The 25,174-nt window shown below is 38.8% G+C and overlaps 1 protein-coding gene across 3 annotated transcripts; it reads right to left on the minus strand.

Annotated features, from left to right (window-relative positions):
* Window positions 1-24,940, minus strand: LOC129735373 (NEDD4-binding protein 2-like 2). Of its 3 annotated transcripts, none has more exons than XM_055702416.1 (6): window positions 24,860-24,940; window positions 20,882-22,329; window positions 10,447-10,571; window positions 7,547-7,635; window positions 7,104-7,180; window positions 1-2,646 (listed from the first exon to the last, which is right to left on the minus strand). In XM_055702416.1, exons 2-6 carry the CDS (start codon window positions 22,327-22,329, stop codon window positions 2,448-2,450), a joined length of 1,938 nt encoding a protein of 645 aa, XP_055558391.1. In that variant the 5' UTR covers window positions 24,860-24,940; the 3' UTR covers window positions 1-2,447. The 3 variants fall into 3 exon arrangements, with proteins under 3 accessions (XP_055558391.1, XP_055558392.1, XP_055558390.1); XM_055702417.1 differs by lacking the exon at window positions 24,860-24,940 and adding an exon at window positions 24,396-24,572; XM_055702415.1 differs by lacking the exon at window positions 24,860-24,940 and adding an exon at window positions 24,292-24,572.
* Between the last annotated feature and the right edge of the window lie 234 nt (window positions 24,941-25,174).

Genomic DNA, 25,174 nt, shown 5'->3' on the forward strand with positions numbered 1-25,174 from the left:
TTCACATCACCTTTTTATTATTTTTACATATAAATATTGTAGCATAAAAGCAACTTCAGAGATACATGTATGACCATGACTATCATATCCTCATGACATATGAATGTATTATGAAACAAAAATCTGTTATACCGACAGTAATTTCATTGTGTTTTCATGCACCATGTCATTGCACTTACCCTGGAATACAGCTTTATAGATTAGGTAGTTTACAAGTAATGTTTGATACAGTGCCAAGTTGCAAAGCATTCCTTTCTTATGTGTCCTTTGCAAACTGCAAGCCTATTATCGATCAACGTGTTTTGCCTATCAAAAACACTTACCACCCAACAATAATTTATGAAAAAGGTAACACAAAAAATGCTGCACCATTTTAAAATACTATGAATTCACATCTATTTAAATACAAACTTCAGTTAAAGAAAACTTAAATATCAGTTAAAAACTGCTAAAAAATCCATTTACTTTAAAAACTGAAGGCAGAAGGTACCAAAAGATATCATAATATCCATTTTCAATAATCAGCTCTTTTTTGTCATACCTTAGCACACTGTGTGAATATAACACAAAGCCTCAATAAATTTTACCACATGATTATGGCTTAAAGTAACATAAATAAAATTAGTCTTTCTAAAACCTCTTTATCTTCCTCCCACTTGAAATATGCTTTCATGTTTAAATACAAAAACTTCAGGATAACTGAAGTACTTACTGACTGTTTACAATGATTTCCATGATTCTTTTGAGACACGGACAAAGATAACCACAACAACTAAAATACAGTAACATAACTGGTATGAATAACAGACGAGGGACGACAATTAATATAGTTGAAGAGCTTTTATATATATATATATATATGTAATTCAATATATTAACAATCCATGCACTGATGAAGTATTCTAAATTATTTTTCAAATAATTAAAACAATTACTGTAAAATGTGAAACTGCACACTTCAATTTTTATAGTCACCAATCTCTGATGAAAATATTACTGCAGATATACATTGAATCATACACATTTAGATTTGCACAATAGGTGTAGAAAACTACGGAAAGCTATTTCATCATATACCTAGATTTTCAGCTTTCATGGTATTCAGACTTTAAAGGTGAAGACGTTTTTTGCGCCTATTCAAAAGTTGTCTAGAAGTAAAAAAAATTATGCTGGCAACTGTTCCACAAAATTAGTAACAGAAAAGCATAAAAATTCTTTTAGCTACTTACTCGTGTTCTTGACAAAAGTTCCTATTCAGGATTTAATCATTCAGTGTATAAGGAAATCAGATGTAGTTAGAACTGAAGACAGGTTGTTTCAGCTGGCAGGTTAGTAATAATGCTCATTTGTACAAAATCCTACAAGCTTGAAAACAGTAAAAACTGTTGCACTGAACTACTAGACCAACACTGAAGACAAATGTATTTTATTAATACAGCAGGCTGTTAGAAAACAAGCATAGTGAAAACTTACACATTCATAATTTTTTAAGATAAAAAGGGCAGTAAATTAGTCAATCTCCATGTTGGCTCATTCTTTGTTATGTACTAAACAGATTACATTGGCTGTGCCAAAATCAGAAATGCAATATGGTTTTACAGAATTATATCCACTATTTATACTGAATTGACACATCCCAACTGTGGACTGGGACTTGTCAACCTAATGCTTTAATACTTCATTTTTATTGTAAATGAAAGAAATTGACTTAAAAACAGAGCTGTGAATTTTTTGTGTTTTAGTAATAAAATTTAGGCTTTTTTAGTCAGCACAAGAAAGGTGGTGTTTATATACTACCACAGAGAACAAACACAAAAAAAATTAATTCAGGTTGCACAGTTTGAGGCTGGTGAATACTATACTGGCAGAATGCTGCTTCAGCTGCCAGATGAGCTTTTGAGACAGAAGAAAAACTCAACCACCACAACTGAAACCAGAAAATACATGCCAAAATTTTGCCAATTGGCAATACATGCCAAATAGAACAAAAGAACAATCCAGGACATAAGTGTTTTCCAAAAAATCTCCTAGAAGAAGACTAAATGACAATCATTAAAATTGGTTATTACATAAATAACCTCTTCTTCTGGGGCTTTGATTCGCTTTTAAAAGATATCTAATATGACCTCTTTAAAAAAAACTGCTCAACAGTTACTTGATATATGACACATCATTGTCTTCAGTTTATGAAGGCAGACTCTGCTATATGTCATACTCTATTAAATATTTTACTGAAATCGAAGTTATTACAACTGTAACAAATATAGTTTTAAAAAACATTTAATGTACAATTTTATTTACATGCAAGTCCATTAAAGGAACAAGCTCCAGAAGAAAATGGTCTTGAAATAGGCCTATTTAAAACACGGAAGATCCACTACTTTATTGGAGATTATGATGTTTTAGAAGGGCAAGTAACGGACTTTTATTAACTGACTGCAACTGTGTTATCGGCTACCGGAAATATTGAAAGAATTCCATGAGTCTGTATTGCCTCCCCACCTATGTCTTCGCTGCAGAGGTGGCCTTTGAGTGTTTTTGTGGGGAGGTACCATTGAATTCATGACAATAGGTATGGATATTTGATATTCATATCGTTCCAACATCTGAGCAATCTTCTCACGAGTGACCCCATGTTTATTCCTCCTACAAAAATAAAAATTTAAATAAATTGTCTGGTATGCTTATATGTTTACAGTCTTCAAGAAAAAGAAAAAACCTTCTAATTTCACAATTTTCCATCTTGCTCTTCATAGTGTAATAGAAGTTAAATTTCAGATATAACTTCATTCTCTTAGTATTCAACTTAAGTGTTAAGACTTACTCTAACAATTCACTACTGCATATATTAAAGAACGGAGAACAATACAGTCATTCTTCTTTGTACAGAAATGTGATGTTATTCAGGAGGACTATGTACCTAAATAACCCTAGAAGGACTTTGCTCAATAGATTTTACATAGCGTACTACCTAATGAGTAGAGGGATGAATGATATTACAGAGTACTACTTATGAACACAATGTTCAAACTAGCATAAAAAATGAAACTACATGGTTTCAAGACTTAATGACAGAATATTTTCTCATCAATAAATCTCTACATAAAATAAGGACCAATTTAATTTTTGAACCAGAACAGCATGTTCACAATACCTTTACCTTCTAGCTCTTACTTGCTGTAAATTTGGAAATGTACTGAAACACATGTAAGGGAGGAGAGGTCAGAAGTGTTGTCCTGTTCTTGCAGTGTTTAGTGAAAGGCTACTTTCAGTGAGAACTTGGCCTATTAATAACCTGAGACGTTAGACATTATTAGAATGTATCCAGAGTCTTTAGTATCTATAGAATAGGATCTTAAAATCAATGTTAGCAGAAAATTTCTGTCTCTGCCAAAAAGAAAACCATGAAACTCATGCACAAACTGTCAGAGAATTGCTAGCAGTGTAACAGAACTGAACCTAAAAGAACAGATACAAAACATAAGCAAAATGTTCTGATAGTGTAGACAAGCATTTATCATAACCCAATATATTCTTATCACCAAGAAACCTTTGTCCAAGCTGAATTATTTCCACGTTATACCAACAGGGAATATATGCCTGCATCTTTGCGCTTTCTGCCAGGGACAGAAAAGGCACGGGCCTCCTTACCAACTTGCTCAGTTCTGTGAAGGAGAAATCAATACTGGGAACAAACAGGCTATACTGGAAAGAGGATACCATATACAGAAAGATTTTAAAAGATTGATCCCCCTCTCACCCTTCCCCAGGGTGTTGTAATAAGAAGCACAAACAAGAAGTATGTGTCAAGTTGATAAGGGTTCAAAGTCAAAGCATACTGTGAGAAGCACACTAGTTTCACATTCAGAATGGAAGAACTGGTGATCTCAGAAGTAGTCAGAATTATGCTGGCTCCTTAAGGTGTATTTTATCAGCTACCTGTCTGGGAAGAAAAAGCCTAAGTAGACTATTTCTGTCACAGATACTCTTCCCTGAGACAACATAAAAAGCCAGAGCGATCATCACAAGCGGCTCAACATTTAAATGCTACTAATTTCCACATTGTGCTAAAGAAATCCAGGAGAAGCTGCATGTTGCACTTAAAAGTTCACAAGTTTTAACAGTTTTGATTTTATTAACAAATATGAACTAGGTTAATGGTAGAGAAAAAAGCCAAGCCCCTAGAAATATGAGGATTCTATAAAGCACTGAACTCTCACAAAAGAAAAAAAAAATGGAAGAGGGAGTCTAAGTCCTTTTATGCCGAACAGTGGAAGCACAAAATTATTAATTTTTTTCCATATCTTAGTACTCCTAGAAAAAGATTACAGCTCAAGTGCTCTGGGCATAAAGTGCACAATCATCCACAACTGAATGGACTTGTGCAGAATCACTTCATAAATGAGCAAGTACTTTTCCTTGAAGAAAAAGGCAGGATAATAGAATCAGCAACAGCAAAATCACATCAAACGAAGAAATTAATTTTAAAAAGGAAACAAATCTGCTCTATAGTGTCATTTAATATGGGGAACTCCTCTTCAGGTATGTCTTCTTTCATCCTGTGGAGGCTTGGCTATGCTGTAAGAGCATAAAGCCATCCACCCTTAACCAATACAGATGTACCAGCAAAAGGTCCTAACAGACAATTATGCTTTGGAAGATGGTTTTTGCTTGGAGGAACACAGAATCTATTGATAAAAGCGAAGTCCTGCCACTATTAAATGCTTCTGCACTAGAAGAATCTTACATACCAATACAGTGGCAAAGTAATTCTGCCTAGACGTGACTCCTTAAAAGAATCAGCAGGAATTTAATGAAGTCAATACCAAATTGCAGTTTTATGATCATACTGAAGGAAAAAGGATTATATTAAACGTGTTTGTTTCATGCCTGCGTGAAGCTACACGGCAACTTTTAAAGAAATTATCATCTGTCCCAAAATACAGATTATATACAAGACATCTGTTATTCCCCAAAAGCCTGAATAAAATGTACGTTTTTTAAAAGAAAAGTTCTAGCTCTCAACTGACCAGCTTCTCAGAAAGCATGCAAACATGAGAGGTTAATTTTTTCATCCAGAACTGATTAGACACTTAAAAAAGAAAATAACAATAAAAAAATTATCTCTCTTCTACCAGTGATTTTACCACTCTTTTGTTCTTTCACCTGCAGTTTTCAAGATTTCCTAAAAATTGTATCAAAGATCCTTTATATAAAGGTCTAACAGTTGACTTTGATGACTTTTGAGTGATAGGAGGCAAAGGTCTTTTCCAACCTAAATAATTCTATGATTCTATGATAAAGGCTATGCAAGAAGTTTTGAGCACTACAGCAAGACGTGCCTGTTGAGTCACGATGTTTTCACAAAAGTTATGTGCACAAAACAAAACTAAAAGCAAAAGTCACTCATGAGTGACTCTAAAGATAATTTGTACCTCATAGGCAAACTGGAAAGAAAAGACACTGACACTCATTCCATTGGTAAATGGTAAAACATCCGTCACATTCTTCACATCAAGAATCCACCCAGTGTTGACCTAGAGAGCCTTTTCACAGATTTCTCAAACACCGCACAAAATGTTGAGCTCAAATTTCCTAAAGGGAATCCCAAAACTACAAAAAAATCTCTATAGTGATCTATTACCCAAATACAAAAATATGGAAGAAAAACCCAACCAAAATAAACCCCCAAATTCTTAAAAAATTGAGTGCTCTCCCCAAGGAACTGAAAACCAAAATGAAACCTCACATCACCACCCTTTCTAAACTCTCAACAAATAAAGTTTCTAAGACAAGGGGCCTCTATTCAAATATTCGAAGTAACTGGAGCTGCTAAAGCATTTCTAGGAAGCTCCTAAGAACCGACAGCATCACTTCACAGTTCAAGGGTTTCCTTTGGTTTTGGGAAAGATATAAACTTTATTCCTACAATTAATGACTAGACAAATAAATTCAATGATAACAACACTTCACATTTTCACACCTTCTTAACAGATAACAGGGGAAAAAAAGTGAATTTTCCTGGAAAACAAGTCTGTCTCATATACAGAAAATCTTACACTGAACATCTTAGTAGTGTCTAATTACTAAGACAGTTTCCTAACTGAGCTGTGCTGCACCCCAAACTAGAAAAACTTACTAGAATTCATTCTACAGAGAGAGGACTCCATCTATAAAAGTAAGTTGGTGGTACCTTAGGAGCAAAAGATGAAAGCTTTAAAAGATTTATAAACACAATAAAGTCCAAGTCAGTAATGTAAGTATTATACACACATACTTTGTGCGTTGTAGGGGCTACTTTACAAAGCTGAAACAATTACAAGCCAAGTCAGTTGGAATCATATAAAATGACAATCAGTAAAAGAACTCTTAGTGATCAACCATGAAAATATTACATTACATTTCAAGCAATGAAATATCCCTAAGACGGTTTGATACCTCCTAGATTCCTAAAGCAGACATATCTGAGACAAAAGAGACATTAACCAGGATTAATAAGCAGCTTCCCAGGCACTCTAACATCCCAACATGTCCAACAGTACCCTTAAGTCAGATCCTTTGAAGACTGGGGACAATTTCACAAAATCTTGCAATAGAACGATATAAAATCTGAGCTTTCTTTTTAACTTTTGCTGATTAGTAATGGGCTGTTGTTCTTTGACACTGGAACACGTATAAAAGTAGACGAAAGAATGCACTTACACTGATGCACTCCTTACAAAATGTGTACTTTCTATTCGTCTTCTACCTATTTCTTGATGTCAGCATTTTGCAGCAACAAATTTCTCAGAATAATTATTACAATAGCAGCGATTCTTACAGGGGTCAATCATTTCTCTACTCACATCCAACAAAGTTTTAATATCAACTTTTTGGGCCAACAGAAGAGGACCTCTATTTATTTGTCTTGGTTGCTCCACAACACTTCCATTTAAAGGTATATCTCAAAATGCCTGTTTAAATAAAATGTATTTTATACTAGCAGTTAAGTATTTAAAAATACGATACTGAATAAAATATAATGTACTAAATATATATTTATGTGCACCTGTTTATCTGTCTATATATAAAAAGTACAATGTTTTCTGTAATATAAACCTTACTTTTCTAATTCTTCAGGATCAAACTTCCACCAAGTATCTGGCTCATGGAACTCCACTCTGTATCCCTTTTCTAGAGCCTGCAGCAAGCAAAGAAAAATATGTAGGATGTGTATCATTATTACATAAAATGTAACAAAAAGTTTCTAGACCACTATAATAAACAGATGTAGTTAAAGATGTAGTTAACTGCAGTGGTAGCATGCTGAGTTTCACTTAGTCCCAACCAGTCTTAGCTTTCATTCCAGGCTAAGCAGATTAGATGAAGTCAGTCCTTAAACTGGTCTGAGCTATAGCCATGCCAATTACTGATCGTATCAATAAGCAGTCTCTTTCTAGGAACTTGAGTAAGGAAAATATTTCTCAACAAAACAGACCAACTTATCACACGTGAAGGTAAGTCTGAAAAGTTGTAACAAATGATATAATCACACAACAAAACCTACCGCTTCCACATATGGCTTCATTTCCCAGGCTTGAGTATTTGTGTTGTCTATTATAACTGGAGATTTTCCCTGCTCCATTGCTTGCTTTGCTGCAATGAAAAATAGTGCAAGTTAATAAACAACTATGTAACTCAAATAAAACGTTAAATGTAAATAAGGTGTTCCAGATGTTTTTTGCACTAATCTACTCTGACTGAAACACCCTGTTCTAAAAGAAGGAATAAAAGCACTGAAAGGTAGAAACAGGAATGGAAAGTAGTAGAAGCAAGAAGGTAAGAAAAATTAAGTGAAGGGCTTAAAAAATAGGTGGTGGTGAATTGATGCAAAGAGGTGGTAAACGGGAAGTGTAGAAGTCAAAGCAAACTGCCTAAAGCCTGTGGCCTGCTGAGTATGGAGATCCTGGTATGAAACCATATCATGGTTCCAGCTTTACCAGCTCTGCTGCATTACACATGGGGCATGTAGAACTGAGACCTGTGGTCAGGTGTTGCAGTTCTTCTCCAACAAAATACTAAGAAACAGGCAATCTTCACAAAAAGACATCACACCTCTGAAATATTTCTGAGCTCCATTAAAAAAAATAATTACAACCATGCTGTCTCCACTTGAATAATGTTTGAACTCATTGGCCAATTTCTACCAAATCCAAAAGAGGGCAGAAGCTTGAGGAATAATAAACTGCTTCTGAGTTCTATAAACCAGCAAGCAGTAAGAAGGCATATCCAAATTCACATCTTTATTCATAGAAAGACAGGCAGAACACAGTCATGATGCAATTTGTTTGGCAGGACACTTACGCAGTAGCATGCTTTTAACTTTGAACCAGCAGAAGTATACTGCTTCTTACGCAGCAGAAGAACCCTAGAGATTACAGTGCAGAACTGAGATTGGTTGGAGGAGTTTAGGGGATAAAACATGCAAATCTCTGGGCTACCTGAGATTCATCAGCTCCACAGCACAGAAAACATTTTAATATTACCAATGCCTAACATGGTATCTCCTCACAAGCCCAAGACTGCTTTAGTCTTGATAAATCAATTAAGCATCTATCTTATGCCTAAAGCTAACTCTGATCTTGAGATCGGGCATTCTTCTAAATCCCTTACACAGTTCATCCAGAAAACGTTGTCAGAGGACTCCTAGCCCACATTACTAGGATTTGTGCCTGAAAAAAACAACACTGCACAACCATTTTTTTGAGCATATGCAGAGAGCATGATTATGACATTCAGCTTCTACATAATGCTACGCAGGAGACTTACCCAAGGAAGTGGAAAAACTCAGGTTCTACACCCTTACCAGGCTTGATACCCACCTCCATTTTATACAAACTGGGACAACAGTTAAGCTATTCTTACCAGAAGTTCAGCTACTATTAACCAGAAGTTCAGAAGGAACTCCTGCAGAGGAGAGTAGCCAGAGAGGGTATTTGAGTATCCCACTTTTGGGACAAATGGGCTACCTTAATTTTCATTGTTTTAACTTCCTTCACCTTTTTACTTTGAAAGCAAAACCTCTGCCATTCTTTGCAGAAAGGGACACAATTTTTGTATTTTTAGAAAAGAACTACTTTGTGCATGAATCAATAAATGAGGTTCTTTTTGCAGCCTGAAACTAAACCAGATGGAGAAGCAGATGTCAAAGTTATGATTATCAGATTCATGAAGAAGATTCTTCAGTTCCTCCTACAACTACTCTAAAGCATCTGACAATTGAAAGTAAGGCTTTTATAAAATCTATTCCTCAGCTTCTTTGTGCATCAGTTAATCAGTAAAAACATAACAATAATTCCTTATCTATTTTACAGAAGCATTGTGAAAATGAATTCCATTTAAAAAAAATATCAATTTTCTGATGCTACACGTTGAAGCCAAGAAATTTTTTTTGTTTGTTCTAAGCAGTACTAGCAATGTCAGCCACAAACACATCAAGAATTTCACAGAAACAGCCAGAAGCCATTATCAGGTGAGAACTGTTTGGTGGTCTTGTAATTGTGAAGTGTTAAGCCCTCTCATCTATTCAATACTACTTTATCAATTCTTCTGTTCCTTAGGTTCCTGCTGGGAACCTCATTCAAAGTATTTGTTACTGCTGCATTCCAACCTCAAAAGTGCTCTTTATAAATGGTATTCTAATGATCGCTCTAAGAAGTTCCTTCACTGTTCATACAGAAACGTTCCCTGATGTATCATAAATTTTGATTAGGGTGAGGAGGGGAGATCTGTTTGGGTTTTTTTCTCCTTGGCTCTCTGTATCTTTTGATGCAAAGCAGTAGTCCTCTAGACAGTAAGGAAGCATCTGCTTGAGACACTGCAGCACAGAGTATTCTGCATACACAGGCAATGGAGATGTTCAGTTTGTCCGCTCCTTAGAGTTAAACAAACAGATAATGAGGTTCTTAGATACCTAGGGTTAGAAGGGTAGCAAATTCTTGCCCTTTCTGTAGCAGTTTTCTACTTCCTTACCAGTTAAACCCCAACCTCTGGACATTTATAGGTATTAAGAAAGATGACTTATTAAAGCTGTTAATTCACACAGGTGAACTAAAATCTTCCTCAGAAAAACTCTTCCATAAACTCTGGATGAACCTCAGATCAGGAAAGATACTGGAAAAAATAGGATACTCTGCTGTTGCGGGCATTAAAAAGGTTCAATTCTGTCATCAAGATAGTAGTATCAAATGTAACAAATCAGCTTCAAAATTTAATGTACACATCTACATCAATTAAAATGTAAAGATTACTTTAAATATATACTTCTATATAGCCTATACTAACATATATACACACACTCCTTTTCATATAGACTATTGACACACATGCCCATTACACTTCTATTTTCTAAATATAAGCATAATTTAATCAGAATAATTTAATAGGATTCCTCTTATGCATTCAAACCTCTCTTCTGGTTCCAGTCATGGGCATCACCAAGCTGAGCAGCATTGTATGTATATCCATCTTTTTGACGAAAATAATCATCAGTGCTGAATACAATGCCATCGCGACTTTGACCAAGCAGAACACTGTTAAACAAAGGAAAATGCAAAAATATTTTAATTTTTATTTTTTGGATAGAGAAAAAGACACAGATAAAAGAATATAGCTAAAATAAATTTAATTGTGCCCTATTTCTGAACTTCAAACAGGTTTATAAAAGTACACTCAAATCCAAATTAAAGCAATATATTTTCCTCCTCTCTACTATTTCTGTATTTGTTGTTTCTTCTCCTCCACCCCCCAAGACATGCTTGTACCCATCTAATTAATGGTTATATTGCTATAAGTTCTAAGTACCCCATAATAACTGAATATATTTACTAACATTATCCATATCAATTATCATTTGGAATTATCTCTAGAAACCAATCTGATCATAAGAAATCTGGATGCAACTGAGAAATTAACTGGATTATTAAATCCTTTTTCTGCACCTCAAACTCTCAGCATGCCCTCCTCTGACCTTTGCCCATGCTGCCTGCACATACAGTGTGGGTTGAACAGGAACAGCAAGAGAAAACTACAGATGTTTACAGCAATTTCCTTATTTTCAGGGAAAATTAAAAGATCACAATAAACTTTGAAGATTATCCTACTACTGAAAATCAGGATTACAGAAGTGCATCCATATTCCTTCAAGATCCTATACTCTTCTATTCCAGCTCAATGTCTTCTGCAATCCTGATGACACAGTCCTACTTGCCTCTGTTTTCTCATCAATTCTGGCATTCACTGGATCTATAAACCACTGGAATTCACAACCCAGAAAAAAGCAATCAGTTTCTGTCCTTCTTCACCCTCCCCCGGGTTAATTCTTTGAAGCTTTAGCAGTTGAGCCTATTTAAGAAGAGGCCCCAAAAGGTGATACATCATAAGCAGCTATCAGTGGAGACCTCTCCTAGTTACACAGCAGTAAGCTGCTACACAGGTTACCACACGTTGTAGAACTGCAGTTTCAGTCTAATAGATGACAAGAAAATTAAGATATAAGAATAAAAACTTTCCATATCTCAGTTTGTCAGGGAATTACACTGTTTTTCCATATCATTCATACTTTAGGGCTAACAGGGTGATCAGAAAGCCATGCATTTTACTATGCCTGAATTTATTACTTCAAATCAGGAGTAAAAACAATCACTTCCTGAATCACTTAAACCACTTGACTGAGTGTTTTAGCTTGATTTCCTAAGGCAATGCCATTCCATGGTGACTTCTGGACATATAGACCAATTTCAAGAAAACCTGACAAAATATTATCTCAAAAATAGTATGGATTTTTATGGGGGGGAAACATACAAATGAAAGCAAAACAAATTTGTAAACAAATGGATAAAATGCAGAGATTCAAATTAGAATCCGTAAAGATTAAAAAAGAGCAAAAAATTGCAACACATCCTACATTAACCTAGTCTTTTAGGCCTGCCATTTCCAAGCAACATAGATTTTATTTGTTAGAAGTTTACTTCATTTGTAGGTCAGAATAAGTTGCATTACATTCTGCTTCTTGCACAGCTAACACTGAAGATCATGGGAGAAATTTAAGTATGCTCTGGGAAACAAAGAAGAGACACGGTGGGGAAGCCAATGAGCGTAAAAAGGGGAACTCAGAGGGACACAGTTGCAATGTTCACTGTCTACATGCTTTTTTTTATTCTATATTGTAATATTTTAGATTACCAATAATATGTTTATTAATTCCAGAAGTTATTGTAATGGGTGATGTAGGACTACTACAAAAATCCATTAAGCTTTTCTAGAATGCTGTATTTCCATTGTCATTAAACATCAAAGACAAAACTTTTAGAAGAATCATAGAAGTGCCTCTTGGATTTAACTAAAATTCATCTTAAGTGTTGCCCGGGCATGCCAAGAAATACATGTGAGTCTGAGAAACTGATTATAGCAAAGTTGCAGGGAACAATTAACTGCTGATTTATCAATAACATCAGAATCTTTGTCAAATCAAATTCACATTAATCCATTCCAATGGGCAATCCCCATTGTGCCAAATGTAAACTTTATTTTCAGAAAGCCCTTGGAAATTGGAAGATTAAAGGAAAACCTTATAAAACTGAGATAACAGTACAATTCTATTTAAAGTCTGATCTACAGAATAAATGTGGTGACAAAACCTCCTTGACTATTTATGTTTTCTATAGTATATCTAAACCTGAAAATAGAAAACAGCCAGGTAGTGCCACAGAGTATTTATAGCCCATTGCAACACTCAGGTATCATTCCTATGGAAATTTAGGCAACTATTCCAGCTCAGAAATAGACAATGTACCCAAAGGCTACAAGAACCAAACTGCACTAGCAGTATGCGGGAGCTGAGGTGGGACACTGTATTACATATTAACTTACATTCCTACACCTTTGTTGTTCCACAACTATGCTGTCGGTTATTTTTGCTTTTAAAATACAGAGATCTGTAACAACAAAATTCAGATTACTGAGGACCAGAAGAAACTACTAATAATGCAACTGTCAAGTAACATGATCAAAGCTGTGTACAGGCTGGTTTTTTCCTCCTTGCTCTTTCTCTCTTTTCCAGAGTACCAAGGTTACCTCAGGACAAATAGCACTGTTATGTCAGAAAACAAAGCATGATACACCAGAAGTACAGACTCTTTTTTTGGACATTGTTCAATAATTATTTTTGTTAGAGCCTATGCTTTTTAATAGGATGTGTATTACACTGGTTTAGGAGATCACAGATCCAAAGCCTATTTTTGTTCTATGCAGATAAAATGGCACCAGTAAATCATACATCACACACAACAGCATTTTTTCATCTCTACTTCTCTCTGGTATAAAATACTTAACAGGAATTTATATGAAGCTACTTGGCTGTGATTTCACACACGGCCCAATTTTCTTATTTATTTATAGCATGCTACATTTTGCAATTAATAATGCTAGAAAAACTGGATCCATCTTCCACACTCACTTTTTGATTGCCAAATACATGTACACACAACTTAAGGAGTAAGGACCATCTGCCTTAATAAAAGAGATAGCAAATAGGAAGTGGGATTCTTCTACTAGCTGAGTAGATAGACACGCCCCTACAGCTTCTAGGAGCCTGACCATCAGGTTTCTGTAGGATTATGTATGAACTGATGAAACAAGACTAATAGGGCATTCATTTTCATTTTTATTTCTAGGAACTTACTCTGTTTGCTCAGTGTTCTGGAGAATAATTCACTTACTCAAACTCTTCTGTTGCATCTTCCAAACATCATTAGTCACAATTAAGACACGCAATGACAAGGGTTTGGGAGTCTTGCAAACCCATAAATAACATTTATTCTTGAAATATTTTGTTATTATTCCTTGAAGTTCAGAATACACAATAATTTATTTATAAACCTATATAACTGATATAACAGACTTAATCTAGTAAACTGTATTTGCAAGAATAATCTTAAAAGTACAGAATTTGGGAAGGCAAAATGACTACCAAAAAGGCCTGAGTAACTGAACCTTTACTCTATAGACAACACACAAGCTATCACAAAGTAATGAGTTTAAGATGTGAAACTTCAATTATTGCAACAACGATCATAGCCCATTTCTAAATTGTGAAATTAAATCATAAAACATAACATATTCCAAGCCTGACAATCACCTCTTTCAGAATTCACAGTATTTAAACTTGTAAAATTTAAAACACAAAGATACTAGTTGACATTATATAGAATAACTCACAACTTCTAACTTGCAAATAAATTTGGAAATAAAATTTATCCCAGGATCATCAACTAGGAAACAAACAACAGAAAGCACATCTATGCAAACAAGGCATTACTATCGAAACCCACAAACAGATGACAGCCCACTTTTGAGAGATGGAGAAACAGAAAAGCTAAGATAAATACGTTTCTAATAAGAGAGTCAAATTACAGACCAGTCAGCATTCGTGTCTATACATGCTGGAAAATGAGTAGCAGTATTATCCAACTGCTGTAATGCAGCTTTTTCACCCTAAACCTTCCCTACAATTGAACACCCACCTTTGAACGTAGTAGGACAGGGAAATTAAATCAGCTCACCCACTTTTTCCAGACACGCTATCTGATCTAATAGAAGATACCAGCTCAACATACAGAACTCATCTTGAACCAAAACTCTTATTTTAACTAGTCAAAAAGCAATACACGTTTTTTTCCAGTGCACATGTGCATGCATGCACACACAGATGAATCCTACCCTGATTTTTCTTCAAAAATAGAATGGTCCATCAACCTTCATCCTGGTTAGCCTACATTGACAGATGATTTTATGATACAGAAGATCTCTTAGAATCTAATAATTCACCTATTTAAAACAGCTAACATCACAGATGAGGAAAAATAAGACAACAGCTAAATATAATTTTAAAATCATAGGATCATTTAGGTTGTAAAAGACCTTTAAGATCAACAAGTCCAACTGCTAACCCAGAACTTCCAAGTCCATCGCTAAACCATGTCGCTAAGCATCATATCTACATGTTTTTTAAACACCTCCAGGGATGGTGATTCCACCACCTCCCAGGGCAGCCTGTTCCAATGCTTGACCACTATTTCAGTGAATAATTTTTTCCTAATATCCAATCTAAATAACTTAAGGCTGTTTCCTCTGTCCTGTCACTTGTTATCTGGGAGAAGAGATGGACCCCACATGCCTACACCCTCCCTGTGTAGCTGTAAAGACCAATAAGGTCCCCCCTGAGTCTCTTCCTCTCCAGATTAAACAGCCCAAGCTCCCTCAGCTGCTCCTCAACAGACTCGTGCTCCAGCCCCTTCCCCATCCCCGTTGCCCTTCCCTGGACACGCTCCAGCATCTCTACATCCCTCCTGAAATGACAGGCCCAAACTGAACACCAGATTAGAGGTGTGGTGTCACCAGTGCTGAGTACAGGGGGACAACTGCCTCCCCTGTCCTGCTGGCCACACTATTTCGGACACAAGCGAGGATGCTGTTGGCTTTCTTGGCCACCTGGGCACACTGCTGGCTGTCAACCAACACCTCGAGGACCTTTCCCTCCCGGCAGCTTTCCAGCCACTCTTCCCTAAGCCTGTAGCACTGCATGGGGTTGTTGTGCCCCAAGTGCAGGACCCAGCACCGAGCCTTGCTGAACCTCATACAACTGGACTCAGCTCATTGATCCAGCCTGCCCAGGTCCCTCTGCAGAGCCTTCCTGCCCTCCAGCAGATCACTGTCCCCCAACTTGGTGTCGTCTGCCAGCTTTCTGAGGGTGCACTCGATCCTCTTGTCTAGATCATTGATAAAGATATTAAACAGGACTGGTCCCAAAACTGATCCCTGAGGAACACCACTTGTGACCAGCCATCAGCTGGATGTTAACTCCATTCACCACCACTCTTTGGGCTCGGCCAGCCAGCTTCTAACCCAATGCAGGGTACACCCATCCACACCATAAGCAGCCAGTTTCTCCAGGAGAATGCTGTGGGAAAGGGTCTCAAAGCTTTACTAAAGTCTGGGTAAACATCCACAGACTTTTCCTCATCTACTAGGCAGGCAGGACCTGCCTTTCATAAACCTGTGTTGGCTGGGCCTGATCCCCTGGTTGTCCTGTACATGCCATGTGATGGCACTCAAGATGACCTGCTCCATAACCTTCCCCAGCACTGAGATCAGGCTGACAGGTTTACTGTTCCCTGGAACCTCCTTTCTGCCCTTCTTGTAGATGGGCATCACACTGGCCAACCTCCAGCCTTCTGGGACCTCCCCAGTTAGCCAGGACTGTTGACAGATGATTGAAAAGTGGTTTGGTGAGCACTTCCAACAGCTCCCTCAGTACCCTTGGGTGGATCTCATCTGGCCCCAATGACTTATGCATATCCAAGTTAAGCAGCAGGTCACTGACCATTTTTTCCTACGGGGACTTCACTTTGCTCCTTGTCTCTGTCTTCCAGCTCAGGGGGCTGAGTACCCTGAGAAAAACTGGTCTTGCTATTAAAGACTGAGGCAAAGAAAGCATTAAGTATCTCAGCCTTTTCCTCATCTTTTCTGATAATGTTCCCCCCTCACCCCTCCAATAAAGGACAGACATTCTCCTTGGCCGAAGTATTTGTAAAAACATATTTTTAAATACATAAAACCTCATCTTTAACAGCAGTGGCCAGCATGATTTCTAGCCGGGCTTTTGTCTTTCTAATCTATCTAATCGCATAACCTTGTGACATCCTTTAGACCTCCTGAGTTGCCTGCCCCTTCTTCCACAGGTACTAATATATTCTTATTTTCCTGAGTTCCAGCCAAACTCCTCTGTTCAGCCAGAGACAGGTTGCCAGCAGGCCTGATACCACGTAAACTGACCCATGATAAAAGAAAACAAAATTCAGCTGTTGACACCAGGCCCAGAGCCAGGTATTGATCTGTGTGACCTTCCACTTACATGCCCCGTCATTCCCTGCAACTGACAGAAGAGAACAAAACACTACCTGTGCTCCTGATCCCTCAACCAGCCACCCCAAGGCCCTGAGGTCTCTCGATTGCTGTCAGACTTCTTGTTGTTTGGACTTCATCATTGCCCACTTTGAAAACCAGGAATGGATAATAATCAGAAGGCCATACCAGACAAGGGAGTTTTCTAGTAACACCCCTTACCTGGGCCCCAGGGAGGCAGCAGACTTCCCTATGGGCTGGGTTCAGTTGGCATATCAGGCCCTCTGTTCCTTTAAGAGTGGAGTCACTGATTACAACCACCTTTCTTCTTTTCTTAGCAGAGCTGGTCATGATGCATTGGGTTGATTGACTCGCCCTGGATAACTCCTCCAACCTGGATGAGCCTTCCTCCACACCATAATTCTCTTGGCCCTCAGGCTCTAGAGCAGGGGTCCTCAAACTTTTTAACCAGGGGGCCGGCGCGCAGATGAAGTGGCAGGCAGTCATCTGTGGCTGCTTGGTTTCCCCCCCAACACCCGGTGGGGGGGTCTGTAAATACCAGGGGCTGGATTGAGGACCCTGGGGGCCGTATCCGGCCCACGGGCTGTAGTTTGAGGACCCCTGATGTAGAGCCTCATACTTACTATACAGGAGGAGCCTGGGAAGGTGAATTAGACCAGGAGGCAATTTGCCTGCTGCCCCAAGCAGGGACCTGTTTCCATTCCTCCTCATTTCTTAGGTGCCCTCCTTCTGCCTTGTGGTGAGAGGGTATGGGATCCTCCACTTCTTTGAGGTGTCCATCTGGTGCACTTGTCTCAGCAACGGTAGAGCACGGCTCCACCAGTCTATCTCCCTCTCACATTGCCAGATCTCCTTAGCGTTTCTACTTCCCCTTCCAGCTCTGCCACCAGGCTGAGCAGATCGTCCCCCTGGTCACACCTCACACAAGTGCTACCTTTGCTGCCCTTCAGTAGCAGTGACAGGCTCAGGCACTTCCTGCAGCCCGTGACCTGGACAGCTGCATGTTTACCTGGGAGCTCCATCTGGGTCATCACATGCCTTCTGGTACTGCCTTTTGGCAGAGCAGAAACCATAGCTAGGTTTTCACCAGGATCTGTAGTATTACTAAGCTGGTAAATGCTACTCTAAAAGCATTGCTTGTAACACTGTTTAAAGAAATTGTTAGAAACAACAGCACACAATTGTTTCTACATTCAGCTATAAATGCTAACTAACTCTGCCCTTCAAAAGATCAAGCTCTTAGGAAGAATGGCCCCAGATAAAGCCAACTGCCTAAATATTCCTGACAATGGACTTCATTTGAAATGTACTTCTTACATGACACCAATATCTGTTCTTTCAACCTCATTAAGCTCCTTTCTATTCAAAGTCATGTTCAGATACTTATGGAGGAATGAAAAGTTGCAATTGCTGCCAAATTCATTAGCAAAATATGCTAAAAATCCAAGTCTGTTTCCTTGTAATCTTTTTCCAGCATTATAAGATCATGTTATTATCTACTTGTAATTCTAGCAGACTTTTGTTACTTGGGCTAAAGATATCATTGCTAGGTATCTGTTTGGCCAAATTGTTTTAGAAAATTTCTAAATAAATGGTCAACCACTTTCAAAACCAAGGAAGAAACACAGCATTTTTATCATGTTTTGTTATTCCAAGCTTTTCTCTGAGAAGCTTTGGACTGAAGTGGTGAAATCCAGCAAAGTGCGTGCGTATGTTTTTCCTACAAAAATTTTCAGTAAATCTGCCCAAGCCGTAGGACTTTAAAATGCCATGTGCACAGAAAATAATAGTGTAAAGTACTCATTTTTGTTCAACGTTGAGCAGAATATGCAAAGATTCTCACTTCACCAAACCCACTCCTGAACAGCACTCTGACAGTGGCAGGAAGCTGATTCAATACCAGCACTGCATTGTATGGGAGAAATTTTTCCCAACATAAGAGCAGCAAGAGAAGGACCAACATTGGCCTAAAATAGGAAGGACATCAGAAGCATAGTGATATAAAGACTGGAACAAGCAACTTGGTACTGGCAGCAGATCTAGGAAATCGGGAGAAGACAAAGAGTGAAGCTCAAGGCAGAAATTGGTACAATGAAGCTGGGAATGAGATAGTACCACTGGCTGAGACAGGGTCATTTTGCTAGCATGAGTGGTAGAAGTATGTCTGCAGGTGGTAAAGATGCCAAGCCTGCAAAGATGCCCGTGGGTACTGATACGACATCAGAAGACTATTTGCTGTCCTAGTCGACACCACAGAATTCTATGATGTTACACAAAAAAACATATTCAACTTTATTAAGAATAAGACTTAATTAATAATGCATATATTTTCCCCATAGGCAGCCATTAATTCTGGGATTGTTTTTCACCCAGGTACCTAAGCCCCTGAGACATTATTTCATGGGAATTAGCAATTGCAACCAAACACTGAACATATGAAACTGCGTATAACTGAATACACTGCAAAACAAGTCCCATGCAGTTCAAATTCTGCACCCAAATTTGGTGACTATTCTTGACCTTGATCTCATAGTGCCCACTTCCCCATCTGTTAAATAAAATTAGTAATTGATCTCACTAGTGAGAGATGAAAAAAGCATGAATATGTGTTCATAAAAACCTGAAGATACAGAATCTTTTGGTTAGCATGAGTAGTATATTAGGATAAAGATTCAGAGACAATTCAGTACACCAAACATGGAAAAAGAAAATATTTGATATCTTCACACTGAATATTATCCATTTACTGCACTGAATGAGGCTTCATTTTTTACAAAGGGTTGTATTTTACATTTTATATTTTGCTTTCATATAGTAAAGAGATTATTGTAATAATACCCACACAGGCACATGTAGCTTCAAAAATGCAGGCTTGCAAAATAAAGCAATCAGTAACTAGAAAACAATATAGTTGAAGTCTACAAACATGTAAGCTAGAAATTTCTAATAGGTATTTTTCTATGACATGGAGATCATGACCTCCTAAATATCAGGAAAAAAGCCCCATAAACAGCAAGATTACTCCTTTATACAAAAGACAATGAACATGATCACTGTGTCTATGTCATAGACTCAGTATACAACAGAAAATAACCACGAAGACAACCCATTTGTGATGTACATTTTCTGGATGAAGCTCAATCAGTAAGTAATGATATAGTAACTTGTTTGGGGTTTTTTTTGCTATGCAAAAGAAGCCTCTTTTCACCTAATACAGATAGCATCTGTGCTCTATGTCAATTTAAGTGCTTTTTAAACTAGGCCAAAAAAAAAAAAAAAAAGAAAAAAACCAGAAAATCCAAGTTGGAGGTGGTACCTGCTTTTAACCCTGTCAGACTTCAGCAAGTATATTTTTAAGGAAAAATAATATTTTTCTTCCGTGTTGTTCACAAATAAACAGAGAAGTTGACAGACCATAGTATGAAAAAAATGGGACCAAACTGACTTTCATCAGCACACTGAAAACAGCATTTTCAGCGTAGCAAAATTATTCTAATGGTCTTAGAATACTTTTGCATGGGCATGAAAAAGTACTTCTGGTTCAGTCAAATTAATGTTGTTACATTTGACAGAAGGCTTTTTGAATGAAGAAATCTAAAAATTTAAAAAAAAAAAGGCAGACCATCAAACACTAGCACACCTGGAAGTTCCAGAATAAAATATTATGCAATTTAATGAATACAGAACATTTTAAATTTAACACAAAACAGCTCCTGTTCATCAAAACTCTAAAGGAGACAAAAACCCCAAGCATATAATTTTAATACTTACTGTCATTTGTCCACATAAAGTAAAAATTACTGCATTTTAACAGCCTAATTTACAAATACCAAAGTTTCCCAACTGTTTACAAATTAATTTTTTAATTATTAAAAACTTTTATTTGAATAAGCTTTTCCAGCTTTACATCTTCACTTACCGAGAAAGAGTTGATTTCCCTGAACCAGGTAGGCCTCTTAAGATCAGGAGTAATTTCTGTGAACAACTGAATCTTTCTTCAGGTAACCACAAGGAAGAAAAGCTGTGCATTCCTTCTGTATTGTCAGCTTTTGGATCCTTCCAACACTTTTCGCTGGTTTCACAGAAACCATTATTTTGGAGTCCATTCTGGTCATTAGTTCCGTTTATGAAGACCTGAGTAGTATGGATATCAGTATGACCAGCATAGTTGCTACTTTGATCAAGCAATGGACCATGACTGTTGATATCAGTAGCTCCATGGCAACCATGATCATTCTTGTACAAAAGTTCACCATTCTGAGAAGGGAGAACATTTTTTTTTTGTGGTGGGGAATTAAGTATCTGAAAACGTGACTGATAGTTGAATCTAGGAGCAAGAGGTCCCTGAGGTATGACGAAAGAGACTGTTGACTGCCAAGCAGGTCTGAATTCAGGCACTGAGTAGTTCCAATATTTAGATTCTGCTTGTCCATTAAAGGTATTTTCAGTTTTCCAGCCACCTCCTTCCATGACAAACTGCTGCTCATTGCTTGTTTTCTGACTGTTCTGTTCCCCAAAGAAACGCTCTCCATTCTCATAAAATGTTTGTGAGCTGCCCAACAACATGCAGTGATAATCCTCTTGTGAGATTTGACTACAGTTATATGGAGAGCATTGTTCCTGAGAAGTTTCAGTTTTTTCTTCCTGAAAAACAGTATCTAAACTTTCATTTTCCAGCTGATTAATCTCTTTATAGAACTGGTCCAGTTCATCATCTATTTCTTTTACAGCGGAAGAAACAGTCTGCATCTTCTTTGCCTCCATTCCTTTAGCTCTGTTTTCACACAATTCATTCTGATCTCCCTCACTGCTTTTACATTCATTGCGACTGCCAGATTCATCCCGTTCGTTACATTCGGCAGGTTTGTAAATAGGTCCAATAAATTCTTTGCTTGTAAAAAACTCTTCATCTGATGCATTTCTATTTATTGAGAATGATATACTGGTATTTTTAATATTAGCCTCACCAGCATGATTTGTAATAAAAGTGCCTTTCTTTTCTTCAACTGTAGTGCCATTTATTGATACAAATGGAGGATTTACATTCTGCACAATTTCTGAATCAACTGGCTGACTAAGCACTAGATTATTTTCAGGGAGCACTTCATTCAGCGTTCCCAAGACACCAGTAAGTGTTTCCTCTTGCTTCTGCATTTCCTGTTGCCCTTGGTTATCTGAGGCATACGCTGGTATCAAATCATTTAATGTTCTCTCAGCATCCACTTCCTCCTGAATAGCTTGGATATCATCATCATCAGAGAGTTCCTCGTAAGCTTCTTCTGTTGACTTCATTTTTTTAGAACATGGTTCAATTGTGATTTCATCCTGACACTCCAAGAGCCTTATTCTACTTTCAGCCTGAAGCATCTTAGAAAAAAGAATAATAATTAACAGCACACACATTTTTAAAGTGTAAAAAACCATAAGTTATTCAGACGTATGACATACATCCTCAGACCCTCCATGGTCACAACTAAAATGAACTCAACCAGAAGAAAAGCAGACATCACCTACTGGAAGTACCATTTAAACAAAACTGCCACATTATCACACAACTTTAGCAAAGAACAGTAGTGCTGTACCAATCTAGCAGCTGCATTTTATGATAAACCTTAAATAACTTTTAAATGCAAATATTTGAAAAATTAATTACATCAGCCTGTTCTCTACTGACCTATGCTAATCTGCCAAGTGTTATAAATCTCTTAAAAGATAAACATGTGCCAATTTCCAATGTACAAACTGATGCCTGACATCACTGCTAATATGACCAACAAAACCGCAAATACTTCAATCATGAGGATGATTTTCTGTGACACAAACTGAATCCAACTAATTCATTTAACAATCAAACAGATGCTGGATAGCATTTATAATTTAGTACTCTAGTCAAATAAGATTTAAAATTAAATCTGCAATCTGTTATTATATTCTGGTTTTGGAACAACCAAAGACTTTTTTTAGGGACCAAGACCATTTGGGTTTATGTTTTCTAAAAACACACACAAAAAAAGCAATGCCTGCCCCAAACAGATTGTACTCTAAGAGTGAGCCAATAAATTCCGTAAAGATTCAGAAACACAACAGCAATTAGAAACAAAGTGAGATGCCACTGACCACCATGACACCCAGTCATGCCATTATCCATCTATTAGTTAGAATTACTTGGATTTTCCTTTGTATTCCAGAAGTCTAGACAGAATGCCATAAAAAGCAGCAGTAATATTATTATAAATCAAATGTCAAGTAGTTTACTCAGCAAACTGCCCCACGCCGCCCAAAGCAAATGCAGTACCAAACAAGGAAAAAAGTATTCTTCCTACTACAGAGTTTATTCCACTGCTCTCTGTGAACGTATGAGCTTTCCAGGAATAAATATTAACAAAACATCACATGCTCTTCATTCTGGACAAGAAACAAGAGGTTTTTTCCTTTATCTGAGAAGGATATGCAGGTAGTATTAAGGGAAGATTTCCAAGTAACATTTATCATCTCATGTTCACTTGCAAAACTGGCAAGGAAAGGTGTTACTCTGGGCACTTTCTCACCTATTATCCAAAGGAAGAGAATCCTGCCATCCCTAGTCTCAAAATGTCTAAACCAAAGCAAATTTAGTGTTTGCGTTTGACTTCACTACTTGGAAAAAGCACTAATGTCAGAGGGGGGAGAAACACAGCCATGCAACTTTCCCTCTTCCTCAGAACCTGGTGGAACATTGGGGGTACTATGGTCTCCCCTCCCCTCAAGATGTATGCATTTTATGCATACCCCCAGCTTCTCAGTTCCTCCTTTCTGTAAATTTGAAAGCAAGCACAACACGGTATGAATTGTGGACTGTATCCTCCATTTATCAAAAAATGTTACTCCTGCTCAAAAACAGGATTGGGGAAAAAAAAAAGTTGCTTTATAAGCTCCTATGTCCTCACCTGTCTTCTGGGATGGTGTTTAAGCAGAGCCCATATTCTGATGTGGAATGAAAACAGAGCATGTGAGCACTTGCTGTATGACAACAACTCTAATGATGGAAGACATTGCTCTGTGACTGTTCCACACAGGAATATGCTTTCTTGCTAATCCAGACTTTCTCTGGCTGTCTTTTCGGACAGCAAAATTGCACATGAAAACATCTCGACCTGCACTGTTGGGGAGGACAGAGCAACTATGTCCTGAGAAAGTGCAATTTATGGCACAGCCTGGCCTCTTGAATGTGATAGGCATAGGTCTGTCACATTTCTATAAAGAATGGCTTGTAAACATTGGGCCTGCGTTCGCCTATGTGATTCAGCAGGCCGGCTCCTGCAACGACACTAAATTAGTACTTTAACTAACCTGCCAAACATCCAGAAGACTCCATCAAGTAACTCAAGGCCATAAGCTCCACCTCTACAATAAATTCCCAAATGGAAAAAGGTGGCGTACGTGGCAGAACTTACAGATGGAGGAACTGACTGGCTTTGCTTGCGCGACCACCTCCTTCAAGGCCCGGAGGCGACAAAGCACGTCGGCCAGCGTCCCTCGGCCGGCGCCAGGCCGCGTCTCAAGGCCGGGGGACGCTGGCGCTGCCGCCGCTGGCAGCGGGGGCCCCAGGGCCACCAGCCCCGGCTCCCGGCAGTGTGCCAGCCGCCCCCCCCGCCCCGCAGCGCAAGGCACCCCCGCCGCCCGCCTCATACACGCACGGCTCCCCCGGGCCGGCGCCGAGGCCGCCACAACCTCCGCAGCCGGCTCCCGCACGTTAACGCCACCGCTCCGGCGCTGCTCCCCTCTCCGCCCGGACGCGGCGAGCCGAGCGCTCGCCCACGCCCCCCTCTCGCCACACGCCGGTAGAGGCGTCGGGGAGGAGCGCCTTCCCGGCCCCATTGAACAGAAGCCGCAGCCACACGCGGGTGAGGACACCAACCTCAAAGCAGAGGCGCCCGCCCGTCTCCCGCCGCCTCGGCGAGCGGCGCACAGCCGGCGGGCGGGGGGGGGGGGGGGGGGGGGGGGGGGGGCAGGGAGGGGCAGCGCTGACGACCTCTACCGCCTCCCTCTACCACTTCACCCCCGCGGCCCCGGCTGCTACGGGACGCGCGGCTCCACCCGCCCGCCGGACTGCAGCTCCCAGCATACCCGGCGGCGCGGGGCGGGGCGGGGGGGGGCGGCGCGGCGCGGGGCGGGGCCGCCACTTCGCGCGAGGCGCGGGAAGAAGCCGTCGGGGGCGGTGGCGCTGTGGGGG

This window comes from Falco cherrug, chromosome 2, assembly GCF_023634085.1.
Source record: "Falco cherrug isolate bFalChe1 chromosome 2, bFalChe1.pri, whole genome shotgun sequence".
Classification (NCBI taxonomy): domain Eukaryota; kingdom Metazoa; phylum Chordata; class Aves; order Falconiformes; family Falconidae; genus Falco; species Falco cherrug.